Source organism: Metopolophium dirhodum, chromosome 4 (genome assembly GCF_019925205.1).
Source record: "Metopolophium dirhodum isolate CAU chromosome 4, ASM1992520v1, whole genome shotgun sequence".
Classification (NCBI taxonomy): Eukaryota; Metazoa; Arthropoda; class Insecta; order Hemiptera; family Aphididae; genus Metopolophium; species Metopolophium dirhodum.
Window position 1 is genome coordinate 21,288,000 of NC_083563.1, and position 25,924 is coordinate 21,313,923.

Sequence of the window (25,924 nt, forward strand, 5' to 3'; positions counted from 1 at the left end):
CGCTAAAAGATAACATAATTCACTTCGCGGACTACAAATATACATGACTGGTCGGACACGAGATGAATATTGTGGTTACGAAAATATGTAATACAACATTCGCAGTTCGGGGGGATATTTTCCTTTTAGCATTACTAGCGCAGTCTTAGTGGATACTTATGGAAATAGACGTTTGTATGATATGTTCTAGTTCCATAAGTATCCACTAAGACGGCGCTAGTAATGCTGAAAGGAAAATATCCCCCCGAACACCGCCTGTTGTACTACATTTCGTGGTCAACCCCCCACACCCTCCAACCTTGTCGTGACCAGTCCTGTATCTCAGAATAATTCTGTGCCTGTATCTTAGCATAGATAATATAATCTTATATTATCTATGTATCCGTGATTCTGTTATCACCAGCTTGAGTCACAGACTACAGAGTAATTTACTTCACTTCGCGTCTTCAAAATTCACAATCGTTTAATTTAAAAAATTTGAATTTTATAAAATATGCCAAGTCGATTACAATTAATATTTGTTTCATTCTCTGCTTAAGACGTTTATGTATCGATTTACACGAATTTGAAAATGGCTGTATTACAAGACAACATAAATGACAAAAACATGCCGGATCATATCTTAGTGTTAAATCGAATTGACATTAAAAATATACTTAATTTACCTCTGAAAGCCACACAAAGAATAAAAGTCAGTAACAGTTATTTTAATTATTATGTGATTAATCTTTTTTAAATTTATTTTCTGCTTTAGTACACTTGTTTTGAAGTATCTCAGAACTTTATCATTTTTGGGGCTTCCAGTGGTGGATTGTATGTATTTCGCAGACAACCTTGTGAGTTTATACAACTACTTCCAAATAAAGTGAGTGCTCGTGTTTTCAAGAGTATAAAAATCCAATGAAAAATATATTTTATATTTATATAAAAAGTATACTTTTTAAAGGAAGCTAATATTTTTAAAAATGGTTTCTTGAATATTAAAAATAATTTAGGTATGGGTACCTAGTTAAAAAAAGATTTAATGAATTATTAAATTCTTCCTCGATTACAAATAATAACTGTTTTCTCGATTCACTAATTATTACTGATAAGTTTTAAGTTATAAGTGTAGCCTAAATGAATTATTAACTGGGTAGGGAGTAGGTACTAAAAGTCTGTTTAATTTATTGTTACCTACCTACCTACATATAGTATAGATACATTCGTAAATTTAGGTATATGCCTATGTTAATTAATAATGTTAAAATATAATCTATAGTAATATTTATCAACATAGGTATTACCATTTTATTAAATAATATTTACTTTTATTTTAGTGTAAAATTTTTGATTATCTTATAATGATATAATTTTACTTAATAGTTAATATAAACTTATAAATTAATGTATAGGAAGGATCTGTCACTCAAATTGCTGTATCTAAAGATGAAGATCTCATTGCTTTCGGTACACAAAAAGGCATTGTGTGTATATTGCAAAGAAATGAAAATGGGGTTGGTGCAAAGTTGCTAAATAAGTCTACTGAACATTTAGGACATGAAATCACTACTATGGAATGGACTTCAAAGAATCAAATATATTTTGGTGATTGCAATGGAAAAGTCACTTCAATATATGTATCATTATTTGTTGTAAGTATAAATTCATATAGAGTATTTAATTATATATATATGGCTTAAGCCTTAAGCAATGCAACTATATAATTAAAAATACATTGTAATACATTTTCTATTTTTCACTCATTTAACAAAAAATATTTTTCAGCGAAAGGCCATTTTCCAAACCCCACCATTTACTATGATTGAACTGGATTCAAAAGTTATTCAAATAGATAGCGCTGACGATATATTAGTGATCTCGACATTGACAAGATGTTATGTTTGTGATATGTCCAAAGAACAATTTAAACAAATTGGTCAAAAACCTAGGGATGGAGATTATGGTTGCTGTATTGTTGCATGGAATGAGAAGAAAATCTTTTCTGCACGACCCGGTTCGAGGATTTGGGAAGCAGAGTTAAATGGTATTGTAAAAAGTACACATCAACTGAAATACTGTTTAGCCATTCCGCCAACACTTAATGTTTCTGCACAAAAACCATTTGATCTATCAATAATTTCTGGAAAAAATTGGCCACCACAGTCTCTAAATTTTAAAAAACTGTATACAATTTGGGAAAATTGCTTACTTACCTATACATCAAATAGTATATTTATACTGGATATGTTAAAAGTTAATGTTCTATTATGGTGTGACGGATATAATAATATACAAAATGTCAAGTACATTGATGATACTGTGTACATATGGTCATCAAATGGCGAGCTTATTGCTGAAAAAATCACTCCCCTTCAAAATTATTTGGTTAATTGTTATGAGTGTGAAGATTACAATACCTGTATTTCATTGATAGAACATTATTATGATAGAATAGTAAATACAAAATGCATTATTGATGAGTTGTATCCACTTGTCAACTTAGATCAAAAGATAGACTTGCCAGTTAATACAAACAATTTGATCTCAAAAATTAAAAAAACTTATTATTTAAAACATCAATTTTTTAAGTTACCATCTGGAATTTATTCTTTAAAGAATTATGTATATGTTAAAAAAAATTATAGATTACAAAGAAGTTATAGTTTAATTTCCATTCAGTCTGATAAACCTGTATTACGTTATAAGTCTATGCTAAATATACATATAAATCTAGAAAAAGTTAAAAAGTCTGAACAGTATCCTTCTAGTGATTATTCTAAGTTAAACAATAAACAAGTTTTTGACCAAATGTATATGGAGTTGAATATTCCTTCAATTCCATTTGTTTCATTGGCTACTTCTGAGGTATTTCACGATACTCTAATGGAAATAGGGTCAAATGTTACCAATAAAATTGCAAAGAGTAGTAAAACTCTTAAAGATACATTAAATAATCTAACTGCTACTACAGGTAAAAATGATTTGGTTCCATATGAAATATCAAATACTATTAATCGACCAGAGCCACTGCCTGTTGATGAGAGCGAAGTAGATGTTTCCAATTATAAATTGGACCTTGAACATCGTGAAAAGCTCAATTTACTTCCCATTTTAAAAATATGTAAAAAACTTGAAAATGGATATAAATTAGATGTAGACTGTTTACAACAGTTATGTAATGGTGTATGTGAAGTGAAATCTAATTTGGAAAATGTTGTACATGTAAAACAACGAATGTTCCCATTCCAACAGTATTTGAAAGAAAAACATTTGAATACTATTAAGAAAGCAGTAAATGATAGTTTTATTAGCAATTTAGTAGCAAAATGGGCTGATGATATACATACAAAAGATGTTTTGATTGTCAATAAATTCGACTACCCAGAATTTCTGACTTACTATTTAGATGAAAATGATTTTAAAAAAGATACAGAAATCAGTGAATTTATCACATTATTTGGTCAAGTTATAGAAGTGGGAAGTATTTTTAATTTTTTGATGAATGGTAACTTAAAATGTTCCTATGCAATATTTTGTAAGATTTTGAAAATGAGCTCTAATAATGATGGAAAGACCGAAGAACCATTATTAATGTACTTAAATTCAATGTATGTATTTTTGAAATTGGACCAGATTGAATCATTCCGTATACTTGGATACAAAAGAAACATCAAACCAATATTTGTATTTTATTTATTGATGAAGTTTTCAGTTCATTTAGAGTCAAATAATCGCAAAAAATGCAATACAATATTTTTGACTTATTTGTCACACTTTGATAAAAATATTTTTAGTGATTGTAACATTCTGTATTATGCTGTTTATAGTTTTGTGATACTAAATAATCAGAAAAACCATTTATGTAAATGTGGATTTCCTTTGGATAATGTTGATGGTAAATTCAAAAAGCTTGGAAAAATACTTATTGATTATTTATCTAGTGCTGACTTAAATTTGGAACAGTTACATATAATTTTACATACATTTGTAAAATGTGATGTAACCACAAATTCTCTGGAAGATGTAATAAAATGTTTTTGTAAACAAGTGCCTCATTTTTGGCCTGTTGTTTTAAAATCAGACTTAAATCTAAATAGTTTGAAGCATACAAAAGTTATGCTTGCTATCCATTTAGGTTGGGTGGATCAGTTAGATGTGCATTTAATCAACAAAAATGAATTATTGTTTGACAAAATTTTCACATTAAATCGTTGCTTTAAAAAAGGCCTTTGTTTGAATTGTGGCAATATTGGAGAAAAAAATCAAGGAATCGCGTGGACTGATTTAACATCTTTGGCATTTCAATATTTAAGTCACGAAGAAATTAGAAGTTTACTCTTCAAACACAGAAACAATATACCATGCGGAGATATTGATAATTGGTAATTATTAATAATATCATTGGTTATAAATAATATTAATATATTATGTTAAAATAGAAAAATAATCAGATTTTTATTATTTTAAGGTTTTATCAGAGTTTTATTTTGACTCAGTTCGTTGATTTAAACTCAAAGAAGGCTTTGATCACTACACTACAACATCATAATAATATATCAATGATAGGCACAGAGGTAAGGGTCAACATTTTCCAAAGAATCCTTCAGAATGATATTTTATTTTATAGTTTGTTTCTTGATAGAATTGTAAAAATACGTTAACAACTTTGGAAGAAGAAATGGGTAGAACTATTCAGCTCAAAAATCAATATTCAAAAAAATCACATTGGGGTACACAAATTGATTTAAAGAATGAAAATTGTATTTGGTGTTCGTTACCATTAAACTCTGATCCTTTAATTCGAGGTAAAAATAATGGACTCATATCGTTTAGATGTGGGCACTCTTTTCATACTGTATGTATTCGTCATCAAACTGATAATATTCAATGCATTGTATGTCAGAGAAAAAACTAATTATGTTGGAGTATAGGAGTAAGAAAAATGTTATTTTTATATAACTTAAAAATACTTATATGTTATATGAATGTCCTTTGTTTATGAAATTATTAAGTTTTGAAAATAAAATGTTTAAGTACACGTTATTTCTAAGATTATTGATTTGGTTCATAGTTATAATAAAATGTTCATAATTTATTCTAACATAGGCTAACAATATATCTTAGGCTTAAAAAAATGTGATTATTTTATTTTTATTACTTAGAATATTATGTTATATAACTGATCTATAATGTTAACATTTTTTAATAATTATGTTTTTTATTAAAAGCTATATTTTTGTTACATGCCCTAGTCAATCATATCAAATCAACCGTAAAGTCATCGAATTACACCAATATTTGATTCAATTTATTTTATATTGATCATACTTTTATCTGTCAGTTCTGGTAAATATTTACTTGGTTTCACTCATCAATATTGTATTGTATTCAATATGCTATAAGAACATATGTTTGTCAATTATTGGAAATAGCATATACCCCCAGACAATCTAGGCTTTTAGTTAGCAAGAAGAGTTATGGGAGCAATAAAATATGGAATCTTTTTTTTTTTACTGTCAAAGGTAATGTATTATATTATTTTAAAATAATAAACATTTTATGCATTATCGTTTTATATATGTTACTTAAGTGTCAAGACCACCGTGTACTTGAGTTTTTTGTTGGACCAAAAAAATATTTAAAACATTCACACACATTTTCTATAAATCTATGTTTTGACTTAGATAATTGTAAAATTTGGTTTTGAAAGGTTCGCTCTGTGCAGTTCTTTAAATAGGTAGTCGCTGTAACTATGACAAAATATGACTGAAAAGGAGTTTTTTTCTCTTCAAAGAAACTTCATTATTTTACTATAGGTATTATGTACATTATTGCTTGTACAAACTATAATACCTAGTTAATATATAATTAGTATACCTAATAAGTAGGTAGTTTAAAAGCGCAGTTAACATTTCCTCTTCTAATTTTGTTGACTCTTATTGGACAAATGGGTATTTCCCATTATAATGGAAGTCGGTGAAGCCAATTTATAAATCAGGGGACTCGGTGTCTGGATCAAATTATCGTTGAATTTCTTTGACCTTGACTTTAATAATAATATCTGGTGTGTGTAAGTAAGTAATGAACAGATTTTTTTTTTATTATTTACCCTGAAATTAAATAAATTATATTAATTTAAAAAAAAAAAGTGTAGATACTGAAAAGTAGTGGGAACGGGTGTGCTACTGTTGAAGGTGGGGACTAAAAATATATTGTATCCTAGATATTATTTTGTTCTGGAACTTATGTAGGCACCTAATACACAGTTGACCTTTTTCCAAAAGCCACTCCATTGTTCAATATGATTATTTTATTGATATTGTGATATTACAACGAATTAATCAAGTTGAGGATTTTGATTTGATTTTTACTCCGACATTATCCTTTATTGATTGGAATTTGGAATATAGGGCAAAAGGTAATGTACTACGAGCTTTAGAATTTATTAGACGACATGCATGACATAGACAACATGCACGGGATCCATTTACGTCTGAAAATTACTGTTGATATAAAACTCCTCTTTAGTTAGATCAGTTGTAGAGTGTGGTTCTACTGTATCAATGACTTTTTTGTAAATGTAGGAAATAATTTAGAAATAGAACATTTAAATTCTGCTGATATTTACTTTAACGATAAAAATCAGAGCAATAACAGTATTTTTCTTAATCCAATTAGTAGTGAAGAGATTAGTGAGTATATTGATAAGATTAAAAATTTTAATTCGTATTATGAACATGGTCTAACAAACTATATCCTTAAGAAAATTTCTAAATCTATTTCTATACCGTTATCGTTAATTTTTAATAATGCTTTATTAAAAGGTGTTTTCCCTTTAGCTTTCCCTTTAGCTGGACAATAAAATAACAATTTTTGTTCCTAAAAAGCTTAAATTCAACTTCAGGTCACTCGTATAAATTTTTTTTAAAGCTGTTACAAAAAACCCGAAAATACTAGTCTTATACTATATTATAAATTAATTTTAGGTAGGTACCTACCTAGCGTTTTGGGCTTTGGCGTTTACTAATAATACATAAAAAAAGAAACCAATTGAATTATTCAACGAAAATATATATTTGGGCTAAATTAATACAATTTACAGTAGGTAGGTGTCTATTTAATTTACTTTTTATATAAAGTTACAACCGTCCAATCTCTTCTAATCTACAGCAATAATTTAATCATTTTAGTAAGCTTTGTCAATATAATTATAAAATATAATTGTATGATAAATGATAATAATATATTGTACAAAATGTCAAAATGACTAAATGAGGTAAAATGTTAAATTAATAATTTGAATCATATATAATTATCTACCTAACATAATTTATATTTAAACGATTTATGTGTTTACGTACCTGTTACATATATTATATTATGTACCTATAGTATACACTTTTGAATTTCGGTAGTTCGGTACATGTTCTTGTATGTAAAAGTATTTAAAATAATTATATAAATATATAAACGAACATATTATATAAAATACACATAATATATTAATATACCTACACAATATAATATATTATACACATAATAGTATTAGGTACCTAACTATGTATTATAAATATAAAATAATATGTTCGAATGCCGCAGGTACGATTTAATTAATTTAACGTTGTACATCATCGTGGTAATTTATATAATTATTTCAAATATTTTTACATAATATGTAAGTATAGTATACCGGAATATTTATCAAAAGTGTAACTTATACATAATAATATACCTCTAACATAAATAATTTAATAATGTGTAGGTGTGATACAAATTATTATTTGAACATTTCATTTTACTTCGAAATTTTGTACGATTATTTCAAACATTTATACATCTTCGACAGAGCATCGAAATAATTAAAAAAAAAATATTGTGGTAGATTGTTCCTATACAGTATACGGTATATTAACTATACATCATTATAATAGCATCTATACAATGGCTGCACATAACAGCAATTGCTCGAAACTACGTGCAGCACAATAATCGCCTGAAGAACTTTTTAGTAGGTACGTTTCCAAAATGATCGGCTCTCACAGGTTCGACCGTGTTCGTGGTTACCACCTGGTCCGTTATTGCAGCATAATCTGTATCCTGCAGTTTCACACAAGTGACCGGCATCGCTACATTGAGTTCGGTCAGGGTTTTCAACTCCATTGGGACTAATCGTGGCGGACGGCACTTGGATCGCCGTTTCGGGTGTCACAAACATAATATTTGAAATGGAAAAATAGACTTTGGTCAGTCGACTTGCAGCATAATAGCTCGCACGACTCTCTTGGCCTCGTCTAAATCCATGTCGTTCAATGTAATTATTGAAGACATGATAAAAGATCGGCTCCTATGTTTGACCGTGTTCGTGGCTACCACTTGGTCCATTATTGCAGCATCCGTATCCTGCAGATCCACACAGTGACCGGCACCATTGAGCTACATTAAGTTTGGTCAGGGTTTTCGACTTAGTTGAGACTGTCGCGGTCGTGGCGGATGTCGCAACTAATTTTAGTTTAATACTAGCTCACCATTTCCTTGGAAACGAGATTTTATATGCTTACTATGGCTGGAATACATTTTAATTCAAATATTGTGCCAGTTAATTAAAAACAAGAATATACAGAGGTAATAGGTATTTACCACCATGTTCACCTTCATTTTTAGATTCTGAGCGAAGCGATGAATGTATTGATTTTACAATGATGTGTGTTTTTTTTTTTAATTTTATTTTTTGTGTCTGTCATCACCTTTTAGGACAGTAAAAGTGCTTGGATTTTCTTCAACAGTAACTTTTCTGATAGGAAAGTGAATTTAGTTGGTACTTTGGGGAGTCAAAAGTAAAAATTTCCCAGTAGTTTTTAAAAGCAACGTGAAAAACAAAAGAAAAATTAAGGAAAAACGGGAATTTTTACGCAAAATCTGTTTTTGAGAAAATCGATTTTGGTTTTTATTGTAACTCTAAAACAAATGACCGTAAGGACATGAAATTTTGATTGAATGTTTATAATTGCATTTCCTATATACCATAACATTTTCCAAATATTTTGACTTATTTTGAGCTGTTTACGGACATTGTCAGTTTTCAATTTTTTTAGTTTTTTTTTCTATAAATATCAATAAAATGTTATTTGTTGGGCAAAAAAGCGTGAAAATTTAATATAAGGCTCCTGATATATCGTTCTTATAGCAGTTAAAAAATATTAAAAATACATTTGCACAATTTTTTTCTATAAGCATTTAAAGTTCAAACTTTGACAACATTTATCAAATTTATAATTTATTAATTATTTTGTAGTTAAAAATGTATAAAATGTTTAACTTTTATGGCTAAGGATTGAAAATTTAAAACAAGGCTCCACGTAAATAGGTTATATATAAATTACTTTATTCACAATAATATCATCAAATATACTTGGTAATATCATAGGCTGACTGACCGTTTTCGCTCAGAATCGTTTTTCTTATACAATGATATTATATGAGATAAGTGGGAATGGTTATGATTGGAGGAAGTAGCTTCGGCATATGATGGTTTATTGGTATTGGGATTTGAGGTGGATTTAGGAAAGTTTGTATGAGATTTGGGAGTAGATATGAAATGTTCACGACGAGGTGGTCTGTAATTTAGTTTTTTATAAACGAGACAGCCATTGTAATTTGCTGGGTGACTACCTTGGCATAAAGCAAGGTGGCCGGAGATTCTGGTGACATTGTGCATACGTCAGATCTGTGTTCTTCGCCACATCTGATGCATCGTGGAATGTGGTTGCAATAACTCTGAGTGTGCCCGTAAGACAGACAGCAATGGCATTGCGGTGGGCCTTTACGTGGGTGGGGATTTTCAACAACAATTTTGGAGTGCAGTAGATACTCGATTTTGTATAAATCCATGTTGTTTGTGGCTTTTTTGAGGTCGACGAAAAAGAGAAGTAGAGGTGATTTATCGGAAGAGCGCTTAATGTTATGAACGTGGGTAACCTGGTATCCGCATTCCGAAAGAGAAGTAATTATATCTGCAGTAGAGGTAGAAGAATGAAGATTGCGGATCACCACCCGTAATGGACGCTTATCATACGATTGGTATGAATGAAAACTGATGCTGTTCTCAATTAGATATTTAATGAGTAGTCTGTAATGCTCATAGAAATGAGTATGGATGATCAGGTACAAAGGTGTGGTTTTACAGATAAATTCTGTTGTGTTGATAATCTTAAGTTTGAGGTGAAACTGGAAAAATTACTCACACCTTTGATATAACCTGCAGGTGGTTTTGGTGGGATATTTTGAGTATGAGTTTGAGTCATGTTTGGCTGTGTGTTTTCGTTAGAGTCATTTAGTGTGGCAAGAACTGAGTACCGGTTAGGAGTATGAATATTTTTGATTTCTTATCCTCTGGCTTGGGTGAAAGCGAAGAAGACGATAAATTTCTTTTGCTTGAAGTTGGAATAGTTTTAGTTGTGACACGATTATTAGACGATTGGGCCGTCATATTACGTAAACGTAACGGCAGAGTATAATAATATAATATTAGCGTATGAAAAACAGATAACGGAGCGAGCGTAATGACCGTGTGTTCATGGTGAACGTTATCGCCGGACTGCCTAAAAAATGTTATTCTCTATCTTTTTTGTAATGGGTGATTGTACTCTAAGATTTCTTAAAAACATGAAAAATCAAAAAATGATTCTGCGTTAATGCGTTTTGTCTATGTTTCGTGTGAGCCAGAGAGAGAAAACAAATAGCTAGCGCGCTGACTCTTAATCCTCTTAAGTGGTTTTGGGATCTTGCTTGGTTTACTCACGTGGCCAGTGTCGGTCTGGTACATAAAGGGCCCCGAATGCATTTATTCAGGAGGGGTATTGACGAGTATAAGTAAAATATTAAGGGCAAAAATTGAAAATTTGATGAATATCACATAAGTCATATATTTTAATACTTACACAAGGCAGTCAACTTGTTACGGAGAACTATGTTTAGTTAATAGCCAATCACAATGATAAGCCTCATTTATAGTCTATAGGTATAGGATTTTGTTTTATAATTTATAACTTTTAGCTATATTATAATATATAAATATAAGTTGCTATCTTATATACATATTATTTAATTTAATTATGTGTAACTCATTACACTTAAAAATTAATCTTATATGTCAAAATCGTTCATAAGATAAATAGGTAAAACATTTACATTTTGTTAAAATCGATTTTATTTTGGGTTTAGCAAGAATATATAAGGTGTGGCCATCCTGCCACAGAGGGCTGGTCGTTTGGGCGAGTCCTAACCTTTTTCACCTGAAAATGAATATTATATTGTTTGGGTGAGTTTTGTAATCACCATTTTAGGAAATGAAATAGACCTCAGAATGGGTATAATAAACTAATTATTACATAACCAATCGAAATTATACATAACGGTTTTGTGGTTACGCATGTTTAATACCTACTATAGTTGCTGTATAATATTATTTAATTTTAGTTAAATTTAATATTGGTTAATATATAATTATTAAGATATTTGAAAGAGTTGTTGTTATCAACATTATATTAAGTACCTATATAAGCAAATCAAATAAACTTTTTTTAAAGTATTCTAATACTAATAGGCGTAACTACTATGTTTATTTAAATGGGAATGACAATTTTATCACCCAAACGGTATACTAATATACGATAATCTCTATAAGTTTGTTCAAACGATGCAAATTTTTAAGGTCCTTATCATATTTGCCAACCTTCTCGAAGTTTTGGGTATTGTTTCGGCCTAAATATCGTTGCAAAACTATTTGTGGATAAGACTAATACTTAGGCCATTTGCACTAGCCATCTTGGACAACATAGAAGAAAAATTCCGTGCACACAAACAACCCAAGGGAAGTAGGGAGCTGCTGAAATCTCCAGTCTTAAGATTGAAAAAGTATTAACTGTTCAAAAGAAACTTTAGTGAATTAATAATTTAATATGATTTTGATAACAATGAGTCTGTTATAAATGTAGTAAGGATAAAACAAATTGTTTACAGATTCTTGCTGTGAATTGTCTGCAAAAAAATCCTACAGATTCGGTACAGTTTAATGGACAAAATGCAGGAGCGCCTAATTCTTGGCCTGGTCAACCTGCAGTTCCCCAAGAAATGACAAATTATTATAATTCAATAAATCCTAACCCTCCACAAAATCCTTATTTGAATAACAATGATAATCAACAACACATTAATTATCAGAAACAATCGCCCATGCCTCAGCCGTATAATGGGCCACACAATTTTAATACACCACAATACTATACTGCGCCGCAACACTTTACTGCGCCGCAACACTCTACTGCGCCGCAACACTCTACTGCACCGCAACACTTTACTGCACCACACCAGTTTACTGCGCCACAACAATTGACACCCCCAAAATCAAAACTATTTGCCACCAACAAACCATCAGATCCAACAAGTAAATACATTTCAGCCGCCTTTAACGGGAACGCCACAAATAGCACAAGCAAATTCAATGCTTCAACATCAATCAAAAGCACCAACGTCAATACCAATAGGCCAATTCAACAGTGAATCAGTGCATGGTCAGCAGTCAATTAATATGCAATATCCAAAATTTAACCAAAATGAGAACACCAAATTTAAACAGCCTGTAATAAATCAGAAAAATGAACAATCACAGATACCACAATCATACAATTTACACCCACCATCACAGAGTGGACAAGGAGAACCCCAGTCTTTCGGAACAATAGAACCTTTGCCTTCAAAAGAAGATCAGAAACAATTACCTATGAGTTTAAATCACCCAATACCTGAGGAATTACCAGATTTTGGTGAATTACCAGATTTTGGCCAAGTTATAAATAACGATAAAAACAATGAAAATAAACCATTACCAGTCTCTTCGACAATAGTCCCACAATTATCACCACTTCCATCACAAAATCAATTACAACCGTCCCTTAAACCATTAAACCCGTCTTTAAAACCATTAGATAAAGGTTATTCTACAACTGATGAAAATAATATGGTGAATAAAAATGATGCACCGTTTATTTCTAAAGGAGACTTTCCTAGTAATATTCCACCAACAGAAAATCAATTACATTTATCACAATCACCTCCTTCAATTACTTCTCCTATCTCAAATAAATTACAACTGACTCAAATGCCATTACAATCTTCTACAAAACCATTGGATAATGGTTTTTCCACATCTAATAACAATAATATGGATACTAAAGATGATGAGCTGATTAATTCTCAATCAGATTTTCCGAATGATACATCTCTTTCACCAGAATTACCTCCACCAATAAAAAGTCAATTAAATTTACCACAATCTTCTCCTTCAATTCCTCCTATCTCAGATACAATTCAACTGTCTCAAATACCATTACAATCTTCTTCAAAACCATTGGATAATAATTCTTTCACATCTAACAAAAATAATATGGAGATTAAAGATGTTGGACCGTTTAATTCTCAATCAGATGTTCCAAACAATACATTTCTTAAACCAAAATTTCCTCCATCAACACAAAATCAATTAAATTTACCACTATCTTCTTCTTCAAATTCTCCTATCGCAAATCAATTACCACTGTCTCAAAGTATATTACAATCTCCTTCAGAACTATTAGATAAAGGCTCCTTAACACCTGATAAATATAATATGGATATTGAAGACGATGAGCCATTTAGTACTCAACCAGATGTTCCGAATGATACATTTCTTGGTCCAAAATTACCTCAATCCACACAAAATCAATTCAATTTACCACAATCTTCAACTTCAGAACTATCAGATAAAGGCCCTTCAACACCTAATAAAAATATTATGGAGATTGAAGATGGGTTGCCGCTTAATAATTCTCAATCAGATGTTCCGAACAATATATTCCTTAATCCAAATATACCTCCACCAACACAAAATCAATTAAATTTTCCACAATCTACTTCTTCAAATCCTCCTATCTCCAATCAATTACCACTGTCTCAAATGCCATTACAATCGTCTTCAGAATTATTAGATAAAGGTCCTTCAATTCCTAATATAAATACTATGCAGGATGAAAAATACGGTGTGTCATTGAATTCTATACCAGGATTTCTGGATGATAAATCAGGGCCACTTATTAGCAATGTTGTGCAAAATGAAAACATTTTGATAGATAATTCACAAATAGATATGCAAACATTTTTAAAACCTGAAAATAATGATAGTATGAATCCACTTAATAATGTTTCGGAAAATCAAGATTATTCTAAATTAGAATCTAATAATATACCATCACAAGAACAGGACGTTATGATAATTCATCCACAACCAAATGATTTAATAAAAGATACCATTTTAAATGACGAAACTAAAATGCAAAATGCATCGAACGATTTTCCATTGCCTACAAATTTTGTAGATACACAGCTGAATGAAGAATCAAAAATTCAAGAAGCAATGCATGAATTACCAGTTTTTCAATTTGATGAATATAATAAAGAAAGAAATGCATTGCATTCATTGGAAAATGTAGTATTTGACGAACCTTTAGAGGAAGGACTATCGAAGTACGATAAATCATATATTGTAGACACGGAAAATCCTGAAAACACGAAACAGGACAACTCTAAAATAACTGCGTTCGCCAATCCTAATGATGTTCACATCCAGCAAATATCTCCTGAACAGTCACCAACTAGTGATAATAGCTATCCAAACAATAAGTATTTATTAAATACGCCATCAACTGACATGCCATGGTATAAACCCTCATTTCCAAATACAGTTGATTATGTTCAACAATCGAATTCGAATGCTAATAATCAACTACTAAGTTCGTTATTAAATTTTAATCAAAATCCAATGTATCCGCCAACTAATAATTATTATAATCAACAAGACCCTTATTCTGCTTTTGGTAAAAATCAGATGATATCTAAGACACAATTACCTAGTTTGTCGCTAAATGCCAATCAACCAAGCTCTAAGGACAATAGTGGATGTATTTACAAGAAAGTAGATTTAAAGAACCCTCCTCCGAATATTTCTAATTCATGGTTATTATTAAATAAAGATTACACAAAAAACCCAAATCAAAATAACGCGTTTACGAGTTATGATGGTACAACACGTACAAATATCTTCGGAGCACCTTCAATGTCTTACCAAAATAATATTCAGGGAATTTTAAATTCATCTTCAAACGATATGTTTGTACAAAATATGATGTCCGTAATATCAAATTCGCTTCAGGCACCGTTGGTTGGGACAAAAGCAATATTTGACGTAACACGTGCAAATTTCCCACGTGCACCAGTGAGTCATATTATTCGCTTAACACACGCTATCGTACGATCCGTGATGCTCAGTCTTCGGCAGACTTTGAATACGGTTATGAACACTTTATACGTAAGTTGTTCGCCAAATTTTAGAATGAATTTATTGTTTACTTTTAAAAGTTTTTGTTTTATATTCCAAAAATTTTAAGGGTCGTCGATCTAAACGTGATTTCAATCCTTCTGAGGCCCTGCATAAATTGCCGGGTGCTCTGATTAACAAATACTCTGAACAATCTACCGCTGCGCCGACAGCAAATAATATGAATATGCCATACTATACTCAACCGGATTCAACAGGTATTCCCACAAAATAACCAAAATAACAATCCATATATACGTACAACCGTGTTTTCCACACAAATCAAATTACAACCGTTTTCTTCACAGGTCAACCACTGGTGGCAGATTTTTTTGCAAGTCAACCAATTCTTCAACAACAGCAGACGCGCTATGATGGTGTAACCGACATGAATTACTACGGATCACAGTACAATAATAACAATAGAGTCATGCCGCAACCAGCGAACACTCAAAATTACGTTTTAAATTCTTTGGTCGATGCCATCACTACTGCAATACGTTCAAATGTGCCGGATTCGTACTCAATCGACACCCCAGAGGTAAAAGAATACACCCAGCAAGTGATCGTGACCGTTGAAATAGTATTCAAAAATCAGGTAAGAGGAAAAAATGTCTCCAATGTTAATTTTTCAATATTTTTAATTAATTGTATACCCTCATTAACATTCCGTGAAACCTGAGTGCAGTGGCGTATTTTCGGGGAGTTCCAAGGGCTCCGGACCCCCCCCCCTTTGACTCGTGTCTTGTACATGTTAAATGTTGTGTTTTTACATGATAAAGAAAAACAAATTTTATCATAAGATACGAAGGATTTTGTAAAAATATTTCGAAGCTTCAGTTATCAACATTTTCAATTAATATCGTGATATTTAAGGGAGGTAATTTTTTTTTAATATTTATTTAATGCCACGGGAAAAACCATCGAAAAATTACGAAAAACCACTAAAAAATGTGATTTTAATTTCTAATGCTTTGTTTATCACCATAGAAACGAATAAAAAAATAAATATATATTTCAATAATAATTCAACTTACAGACTATAATAAATAATAACAATATAAAATATCCAGACTGACAGACCGTCTCCGCTCAGAATCGTTTTTCTTATACAATGATATTATATCATTGAATTCAAGTTTAATACAATCCATTACACATTGACCTACTTGTAACCTACTGTACAGTAGAGTGACATCCACTTACCCGCTTTTTTTAAACTTGTTTTGTACATATTATTATTTAATAATTAAAAACTCAAAAATTTAATATCGTCTTATAAATATGGTATATTTATTTAATAAAGAGTAATTGGGTGGTATGGGGGGCTTTGCCCCCGTGGCTCTGTTTTCTGATAATAACCTGGACCCTCCCCATGACAAATTCCTAAATACGCCACTGCATGAGTATATTGTACATTTCCTTCATTGCTATGAGAAATTATACTGAACTAACTGCAGTTATCATAAAAGAAAACGGCGATAAATCAAAAATATATTGAACTTTTTAATTTTTATTGAAAATGTTCAGTAAAATTTTATTGACCACAAAAGTAGACCAAAATAACATCCAATTTAGAAATAATACCAAAATAAAATATTTTTTAAGTACTTGTTAGTATTTCACAAAAAAAATAATTTAAAGTTTATTATTTATTTATTATTATATAAACGCCAATCGGCAATTGTGTAGGTGAATATAAATATGAAGTGAACATGTGTATAGGTTAGAGTAAAAATAACACCAAAGTAATAATGTATCATAAACAAAAAAATTGTTAGTATAAAAAGTGAGAGGGAGCATGATTGAGGGAACGTAGCATTCGGTGCAACGGATGGTTGAAACCATAAGATGTTGTGTGAAGGGGAATGTGGAAAAGATTATGGTTTCTAGTATTATGAGAAGGGACACGTAGCTTTATGTCGGATAAAATTTCAGAAACTTCCAGAGAACTATTGAGAACAGACGAAATTAAATTGGGGTCAGCTTCAGAGTGGAGAGTTGAGAGTAAGGGTATATTTAACATGGAACGAATTTGTGAACAGTCGTGTTGAGGGCGCTCTATTTTAAGTAAATAAGCGGCGTAGGAGAGAAATCTGTTTTGAACACGTTCTAATCTAGTCACATCTTCTGTTAGATATGGATGCCAAATAATTACGCCATATTCTAGGATAGACCAGGAAAATGCAGAGATGGTGTATAGTATTACAGCCTTGAGTAAGGAGACTCGTTGGAGAGGAATATCACTAAGGGAATAAGAGTAGGAGATGGGATTGCATTGTCTGGTGAAAGTCATAATATGACTATATAGTTAATATATATATAGGTAGTTAATAATATATAGTTTGAAATTGTTCGAAGGGGCTAAACTTATATGGTAATAGATACCTATTATAGGTAATTATATGATATTGCATTGTAAAATATTAAAAGTTTATAATACGCGGGAAGGAGATTTATGTGTTTTTTGTATGCCTATACGGCCATACGGCATTACGGAATTACCAAAAATCGAAATATACTCGTATGTATGGAAATGCATAACGCTCAATGTTACTATTGTTAACAATTTTAGATTCTGAGCGTCATCACGTGTTGAATTTACAATGCAAATGATGCGTATTTTTTATTTTTGTGTGTCTGTTGTCATTTTTTGGGCAGTAAAAAGCATCTTTCCTGGTAGGAAAGTGAATTTAGTTAGTACTTTGGAGGGTCAAAAGAAAAAATTCTCAATAGTTTTCAAAAATGTCTTGAAAAACAAAAAAAAAATTAAGGAAAAACGTAGGCTTCTACGCAAAGCCAATTTTTAACAAATTCAACTTCGGTTTTTGGTGTACCAAACTTATAGAAAATAATCGTAGATAGGTACATGAAATGTTCACCAAATGTTAGCATTTCTTATACACAGTACAATATTAAAAAATATTTTGACTCTTTTTAGGCTCTTTATTGGCATAAAAGAATTTCGATTTTTATTAATTTTTTAAAATTATTGTCGATAAAAATTGTTCACTCTATCATAAATATTGAAAATGTAAAACAATGTTCACTAGTTTTCCTAGCCTGAGCAAAAAAAAATTTCTATACATTGTAAAATGTTAAATATGTGTTGTCTTGTTTTGAGCTATTTATAGACTTTTTCAATTTTCTTTGGCTTATATTCAATATACCTAAGATTTAAAAATTCAGAGATTTGTCATGAGTTGTTATAATACTAGTTGAAAATATTAAAATGCATAAGCACGATTTATTTTTAAAGCATTTAAAGTTAAAATGTTGACAAAATTCATAAAAATTTCGAAAATTTGCAAATTATTTTGTTGTTGGTTAAGTGATCAATTTTTATAGCTTAAGTTTGAAAATTTAAAATAAAGTTTTTCATAAGCGCTTATATTGTAACCTTCTAAAAAATATGTAACAATTTCAAATTCGGACGAAATTAGATATTTAAACGAATTTTAATGGTTGTAGTTATCTTGTTGCAATTTAAAAATATTATTTGTAGGTACTTAAAACTTTTAAAGTATATTATTAATTATTATATTGTATACACACATATAATTTACATTTTCAAATGCAATTTTTTTGGAAAAACTAATTCACACAGTAGGTATCTGGTTGTACTGTGTAATTGAAAATAATGTCTATTAGTAAAATAAATTATATTAATAACAGAAATATCATATAAAATACATAGTAATATTATTATAGGCATTAGTCTTCGCTCAGAATCGTTTTTTTTTTTCGTACACAATGAATTTATAACATTGAATTCAAATTCATTCCATCCGTTACAGACAGTGACACCACCTACCGTACGGCAAATCGGTACGTCGTTCCAACCCACTTTTTAACTTTGAATGTGGTTTTTGGTAGCAATTGTAATCTAGTTGGTACTTTAAAGGGTCAAAATTAATAAATTCCCTGCACTATTAACTATAGGGAAAAACAACAAAAAAAAATTAAGAAAAAACGACAAAATGACAAAATCGATATTAATATATTTTTTTTTGGTAACTCAAAAACAAATTCCTGTAAATACTTGAAATTTACACCAAATGTTGTTTTTTCCATTTTCCATACACGGCACAGAACTATTTTTGAGTTATTTATAGACATTTGAAATTTGAAATTTTGTTTAGTTATTAAGTATTCTAAAAATGTTAATAAAAATTGTTCACTGATACTTAAATCTTTTAACCTACGTCCTACCTATATTATCATACACGCAATGACATTTTAAAATGTAAAATTTTGTAGATCTAGAATTGGTACTTATCACCTATTACTTTATCTATGACAATGACACCATTGTTCATAAAAAAATTCGGGGGCACCAGTGATTCGCTTTTTGGTTATATGTATAGGTACACTTCGAATACACCTATATGAAAACATAATAATTTCTTATTTTTCGATTACAATATTAACTATTAAATGCAGCCGTGGAAAATGTTTCAATATTATAAGTTATAACCATGCATTCAATAGCATCATACACATGTCACATTGGTCGTAACCCGTCGTATTGGAATATACGTTTTAATTTTGTTTCAGAGGGATTTGATAGGTATTAATAAGTAGGTCGACGTATACACCTGGCCACCTGTGCCCATATTTTTTGTTTCGCTTTGACAACAGTGTTATTGACGTCAACTCACCCGACAGCTCAGATAGTCAGATTTCCCTTAACAGCCTAAACTAGTGTAAATACACCAGCACGTGTAATTCAAACAAGCGAAAAGTAAACATTTTTAGCACGATATAATATTGTGATTTGAGTTCATGAATTTGGTTGTATTTTATCAATCCCACATAATACATTACCTCCTTATATTTTGACAAAAAATACGTTATAAATGTTATAATTCTTATTATTATATAGCAATTATAAATTAGTATGTTTCCCTTTGGAACAACAGTATGGGTACATTGGGACATTAGGTATTTAGGTACGATACACTACTTACTTCCCGCTCAGTTCTAATAGTGTTCAACTAGTGGTTTTTAGATTCTGAGTGTAGCGATGAATGTATTGATCTTACACTGGTGTGTTTACTGGAATTAATGATCTGATCAACAATTTCAATGGAGATTAATGGATCAAATAATAGAAAATTGGATGTAGCTGATCATTTTGAGAGGACAACATTGCAAATTCTATATACTTTTTAAAACAACCAGGAAAAACAAAAAAAATATAAACATTCATTAAAATAATTTCCGAATTTTGGACGGACATTCATTTTTTTTCTATAAACATCAATAAAAATGTCTTGAATCGATCAATAAGCTTATAAATTTAAGAAATAAGGAGACAAGGTACCTTATAAGTTGTAATATCGAAATTAATAAAAATTTACTGTAAATCCACAATATTTTTTTATGTGTGTTTGAATTTTGCAAAATGAACAATCGATTTTGTCAAACTGATTTTGCGTAAAAATTCCAGATTTTCTCAATTATTAAAAAATATAGGTGACGGGGAAAAAAAATTTAGTATTTAGTAAATATATAGATACTATTATTATAATTAAATATTAATAATATAACATTATAACAAATGAAAATATATCAGCAAAAATCATCCTAATATTAAAATAAATGACTTTAATACCAATATCAAAAACATATCATGAGATATTATACCTAAGCAAAATCATTTTATAAAGATATAATATATAATTTACATTTTTTTTTTAATTCCAGATTGATAACATAATTTATGGACAACCGCCAGCAATGAATACATAGTAAAAACTAATAAATCAATTAAAATAGTTTTACTTGAATATTTTCATTTATTTTACAATTAAACAATTACATAAACATGATGCTATATAATTTAAAAAAGGTACAATTATTAAGTAATGTAAGGCACAAGTGTAAGGCACTTTTGTTTGTACACACAATAAACAATTAGCCTAATATAAACTAGTTTGTAAAGTAGTGCACAATAGATATATGATACTAGTGATATGAGAACAATTACAAAACTTAAACATAACAAGATTATTAATTATTCAAAATAATATAATAATAAAACTGCCACAATTTATATATATTAAATATTTAAATATTACCAATACAAAGTTTTATAAAAGTAAAAACAAATTTTCAAAAATTGTATAAGGTACATTCTAAGTAACATAATAATAATTTAAAATTTGACTTGGGACAATTAGAACACTCAAGTGTATGTCATTATTTAAATTAATATAAAAATAATAGAATGTTTGAGTAAACATAGACTAGTAAAGGCAAATAAATTAATGTAAATAAATATTTTTAGGAACACCAAATCATAGTTAATTTTTGAATTGACATAGAAACATCATGGGTGTTATAATCAGCAGAAATAGGTGCAACTGCACAATTATAAATGGAATATTTCATATTATTTTATATGGGCAAGATAATTTATCCCCCGTCATTTGTAGGTTTTAACTGGCAAAAAATAAATTAAAAAATATCTTGCAAATAAATTTTATAATTAATTTATAAGTTAACTTGAATCAATTAACAACATAATAAACTATCAGTTTCTGTAATTTACAGATTTACTGTAACAATAACATAATGAGGTGTTTATTAATTTATAATATTAGAGGTTTGAAATGATTAAAAGATGAAATTATTAATATTAATACAAAATAAAATCTTAATATTTATATTGATTTTTTTATCACCAAACACATACTATAATTTTAAGTAGTAAATATTAAAATAAAACAACTTTTATTCAAAACTTTTCATCTCATAATTAAAACGTTAACGTAATTAATGGCAGTGTTCTAATAATCAATGTAAACAAACATCATAATTTCTGTTAAACAATAATTTAAAAACAGAATTTAATTTTTAAATAATATAATAACTTCATGGCATTCATTCAAAATTTGAAACTTAAATTTAACGTATGAAATATACTAAATAGTAATATGTAATAAATAAAGACTAGAATAAATTGAAATTTTTGGTGCAAAAATATAAGTATAAATAAATAGGTGAAAGGAGATAAAAAAAAATATAGTTAACTAAAATCATTGAGTATGAGATTTAAAATCAAAACTTGAATGATTTATAAGGACTTTCCAATTGAAATTAAATGTGATTTAGCTATTCACAAGCTAATTTGCTATCAAAACTACTAAGAGTGATAGCAAATGCTTGCATTGCACACAATGGATATCTGTAATCCATTGTAAAGAGATCATCTGAAATCCGACCGAATTGCAGGACAATGTAATCAACTGAAAAAATAATCAAATACAGTTAAGACAGGTAAAAACAGTTTTTTTATACAATAAATGTATTATTTGTTGGATGATATAGTTGAATTCTCACACAAAAATCCTAACAAAACTATTGTGGTGGCTCAAAAGATATCAGCTATACTCTGCTGCCACTCATACTCAATTATGAGTAACTTAGGGCTGCTACCGATTTTTGTCCAGTTTGGTCAAACCAGACCTCTTGATTAAATTGGTTTTCATAATCAGCTTTTATTTCGATAATTACCGCGGCAAAAAAATTTCCTTTACCGTGTTAATGTTAGCAAAATGTGAGCTAGGCGGTTGTTGTAATAATTTAGTGACACTTCTGAGAACACGACAATTTGTGCACCTTAGTAACATCTATTTCCTGCCAAGTTTTCTGCAGACACACACCCCACCAAAATTGTTTTTATATGAGACAGAGTTTGATATCAAAAATGTATTCCGGTGTTTTAAATGAAATATTGTTATTAATAAATATGGTGTCAATTATGGTACCCTTGTAATACATATTAACTTTTAAAATCAAAGTTTTTTCTGTTCCCCAGTTTTGACATAACGATAATTTACTGTATTATAATTATCTAGGTAATCCAAGAACTACAATCATTTAATATTAATAAACTCACCATCATTATCGTGAACAATTTGAAAGTTTTTAACTGAAGCTTGTGTAACTCGTCCATGAAAGTTAAGAACATACGATTGGGTTTCTTCATTCCACTGTGGTGTTTTGTTATGCAATTCTATCAGGTCGTCCATATTTTTTGTTCGATAACATTCTATACATAATTGTTTTTAAATTATATGATACTTAATTTAACTTAGATTTATGTCATAATTAAAATATTACCCAATAGTGAACTATAGTTATCAGTTGTGGCGACTTTGACTCGTTGGTGATTTTTATTCATGCCTGGTATTATGACAGTCATCTTACGCGGTCCCTTGAATCCTAGCACATTTGTTTCCTATAAAATAATGTATTTATGAAACATATAATTAAAAAATTTGAATTTTTTTCAATTGGTTTTTATTAAGCAATATAGTATTATAATTTTTTTTTTAACTTACATATACTACAGCTGCTAATTCTTGTCTTTCTTGGACTCCTTCTATAGACGACTTATATGGTGACGTACCATTATCATAGACAGTGAATTGAGTACCAATTAAATTTGATCTAAGCTTGCCAACATATGAATCACCTCCTCTAGACAAATCAGTTGGATCTGTTGATATTAAATAATTTGATGTTCTACTTTTTTTACGTTTTCGAGCAGCCAATAAAAAAATCTATTATGTCAAAACAATACAATAACAATACAGTGTTGATAATTCAATATTTAACGTTTTTATTATTAGTTTACTTTTGATCCATTTCCTTTGTCTAAATGTAAATAATATGTAGGGTATAACCCTCGATCCATGCCTTTTTTATCTCTAGTTATACGACATTTAAAATGAACACCTTGGGCAGCCGGTTCCAGGACAAATGTTTCTAAATTTCCATATACATCTCCTTCCAATTCATTAGTCTATAAAGCAAAAAGGTAAAATAGTATCATAATATTTAGATATTTAAGTAACTTACATCAGTAATTGTTGAAGAAGGATAAATAAATGGGCTGTTTTCTTTTATGTGTATTGAACTCAAATTTTTAACTGGAGAAATGGAACAAGATTCTTCATCTTCAGTATCTACAGATATCCTACGTTCGTCAACAGTCATTTCAGCTACTTCTTTTCTCATATCTAAAAATAACAAACATAAATATAAATTACAATAGTTATTTATTTAATGTATTCACTTTGCTGATTTAAGTCTACATTTTTGCAATATATTGTAGATTTTGCACTATCCGTATTATCAACATCAAATACAAAACCCTGTGGGCTGTGAATGCATACATAAATGTATTGTTAATTTGTTATATTATACATGCCTTTAAGTACAAGCCTTATAATCACAAAATAGTGATTGTTAAAATAATTTAGTGATAAATGCATTAAGGTGTTGAGATAGTAAATTTATTAAATATTATTAAAAATCTAACTTTCATCAAGATTCCCTCAAAGATTACTTTTAAGTAGTACCTATACATTTTAACTAACAATTTAACTTTACAAACCTTCAATAACATCTTGATTAATAGAATGTCTTGATACACCTAATATATCACTGGAGTCTGGACTGCAATTCATCATTGCATATGTTAATGGACCATCATAACCTAATAATTAATAATGTAACATTATTTAAATAAGTAGTTAAATACAACAATATAATAATTATTAGTTTGATAGATAAACAGACAATTAAAATTAGAACTACGTACGTTAAAGTTATATCCAAATTTAAATAATGCAATTTTGTTAATCTTTTGTTAATACAATTATTCTAAAATTATACCAGAGACAAGTTGTAAGCTTAACTTATAGTTACTGTTATCTGTTTAGAAGACAGAAGTGTTGAAGTTTAGTAAATTGCAATAACTAGCTATAGAAACAAAAATCTAGTTACAACTAGGTAGTGGTGTGGAACCAAATAAACATTTTATCAGACATTAAACCTGTTTAGATCCAAACACTTTAAATAAATGTTGTAGGTGCATACATTTGTTTGAATTTGACTTTATCAATAAAGTTTGCAAATGTTTTATACAAATAATACTAGGTAGGTACTTACAATTCATCTCTAGTGGCCTAGCAGATTTCGGCCGTATTCTTGCACTTGTCATGACATTGTCTGATGCTTTTATGATCTGCGGAGTTTGTCTGACCTGCCTCATTTTCATTTCCAACAGTTGTTTCTGAGTAAACACAAAAAATTAATGATGAGACAAAGAAGAAAAGAAAATTTGTTTCAGAAATAAATCATCAGGAAGATAGGTACTTGTTGTTCCAGTGTTTGGTGACGGATATTCCTAGTAGTAGCGGACATAATTGGATTGCGTGTAAGTCACAAATGTAGACCACTAAAAAGTTACCAAAAACCGTAACACGTAAAATGTCACACGTCCAATAAAAGTCAAAAACTGGAACAAGTAAAAAATAATTTCTAATAACGTAAAACTGAAAACACTAACGTTCTACCAATCTACCTATTTTTCAATAATCTTCATTAAAATATTCATCAACTACTGAATCACATAATATTATTCGCATCAATATTAAATTTAATTAATTAAAAAGTTGTGATCATATCACGGTTACATTATTTATTAAAACCTGTTTTGTAATCTCGGCAACATTTCAA

At 29.5% G+C, this 25,924-nt stretch overlaps 3 protein-coding genes across 5 annotated transcripts; 2 read left to right on the top strand and 1 right to left on the bottom strand.

Annotated features, from left to right (window-relative positions):
• The first annotated feature begins 377 nt into the window (after positions 1-377).
• On the top strand, positions 378-5,025 carry LOC132943932 (uncharacterized). Its single transcript, XM_061013101.1, has 6 exons — positions 378-691; positions 755-865; positions 1,395-1,634; positions 1,768-4,364; positions 4,451-4,556; positions 4,625-5,025. Exons 1-6 carry the CDS (start codon positions 572-574, stop codon positions 4,895-4,897), a joined length of 3,447 nt encoding a protein of 1,148 aa, XP_060869084.1. The 5' UTR covers positions 378-571; the 3' UTR covers positions 4,898-5,025.
• Positions 5,026-5,306: 281 nt separating this feature from the next.
• LOC132943933 (GATA zinc finger domain-containing protein 14-like) lies at positions 5,307-23,272 on the top strand. 2 transcript variants are annotated; one of them, XM_061013103.1, is made up of 6 exons: positions 5,307-5,504; positions 12,001-12,284; positions 12,376-15,379; positions 15,459-15,606; positions 15,697-15,986; positions 21,098-21,174. In XM_061013103.1, the coding sequence occupies exons 1-6, from the start codon at positions 5,460-5,462 to the stop codon at positions 21,140-21,142; spliced, it is 3,816 nt and encodes a 1,271-aa protein (XP_060869086.1). In that variant the 5' UTR covers positions 5,307-5,459; the 3' UTR covers positions 21,143-21,174. The 2 variants fall into 2 exon arrangements, with proteins under 2 accessions (XP_060869086.1, XP_060869085.1); XM_061013102.1 differs by lacking the exons at positions 5,307-5,504; positions 12,001-12,284 and adding an exon at positions 23,254-23,272 and having other exon boundaries at positions 12,622-15,379; positions 21,098-21,141.
• LOC132943934 (tubby protein homolog) lies at positions 21,170-25,914 on the bottom strand. 2 transcript variants are annotated; one of them, XM_061013104.1, is made up of 10 exons: positions 25,770-25,913; positions 25,562-25,703; positions 25,355-25,478; positions 24,798-24,899; positions 24,260-24,420; positions 24,036-24,203; positions 23,740-23,961; positions 23,519-23,636; positions 23,295-23,447; positions 21,170-22,641 (listed from the first exon to the last, which is right to left on the bottom strand). In XM_061013104.1, exons 2-10 carry the CDS (start codon positions 25,607-25,609, stop codon positions 22,508-22,510), a joined length of 1,230 nt encoding a protein of 409 aa, XP_060869087.1. In that variant the 5' UTR covers positions 25,610-25,703; positions 25,770-25,913; the 3' UTR covers positions 21,170-22,507. The 2 variants fall into 2 exon arrangements, with proteins under 2 accessions (XP_060869087.1, XP_060869088.1); XM_061013105.1 differs by lacking the exon at positions 24,798-24,899 and having other exon boundaries at positions 25,770-25,914.
• Between the last annotated feature and the right edge of the window lie 10 nt (positions 25,915-25,924).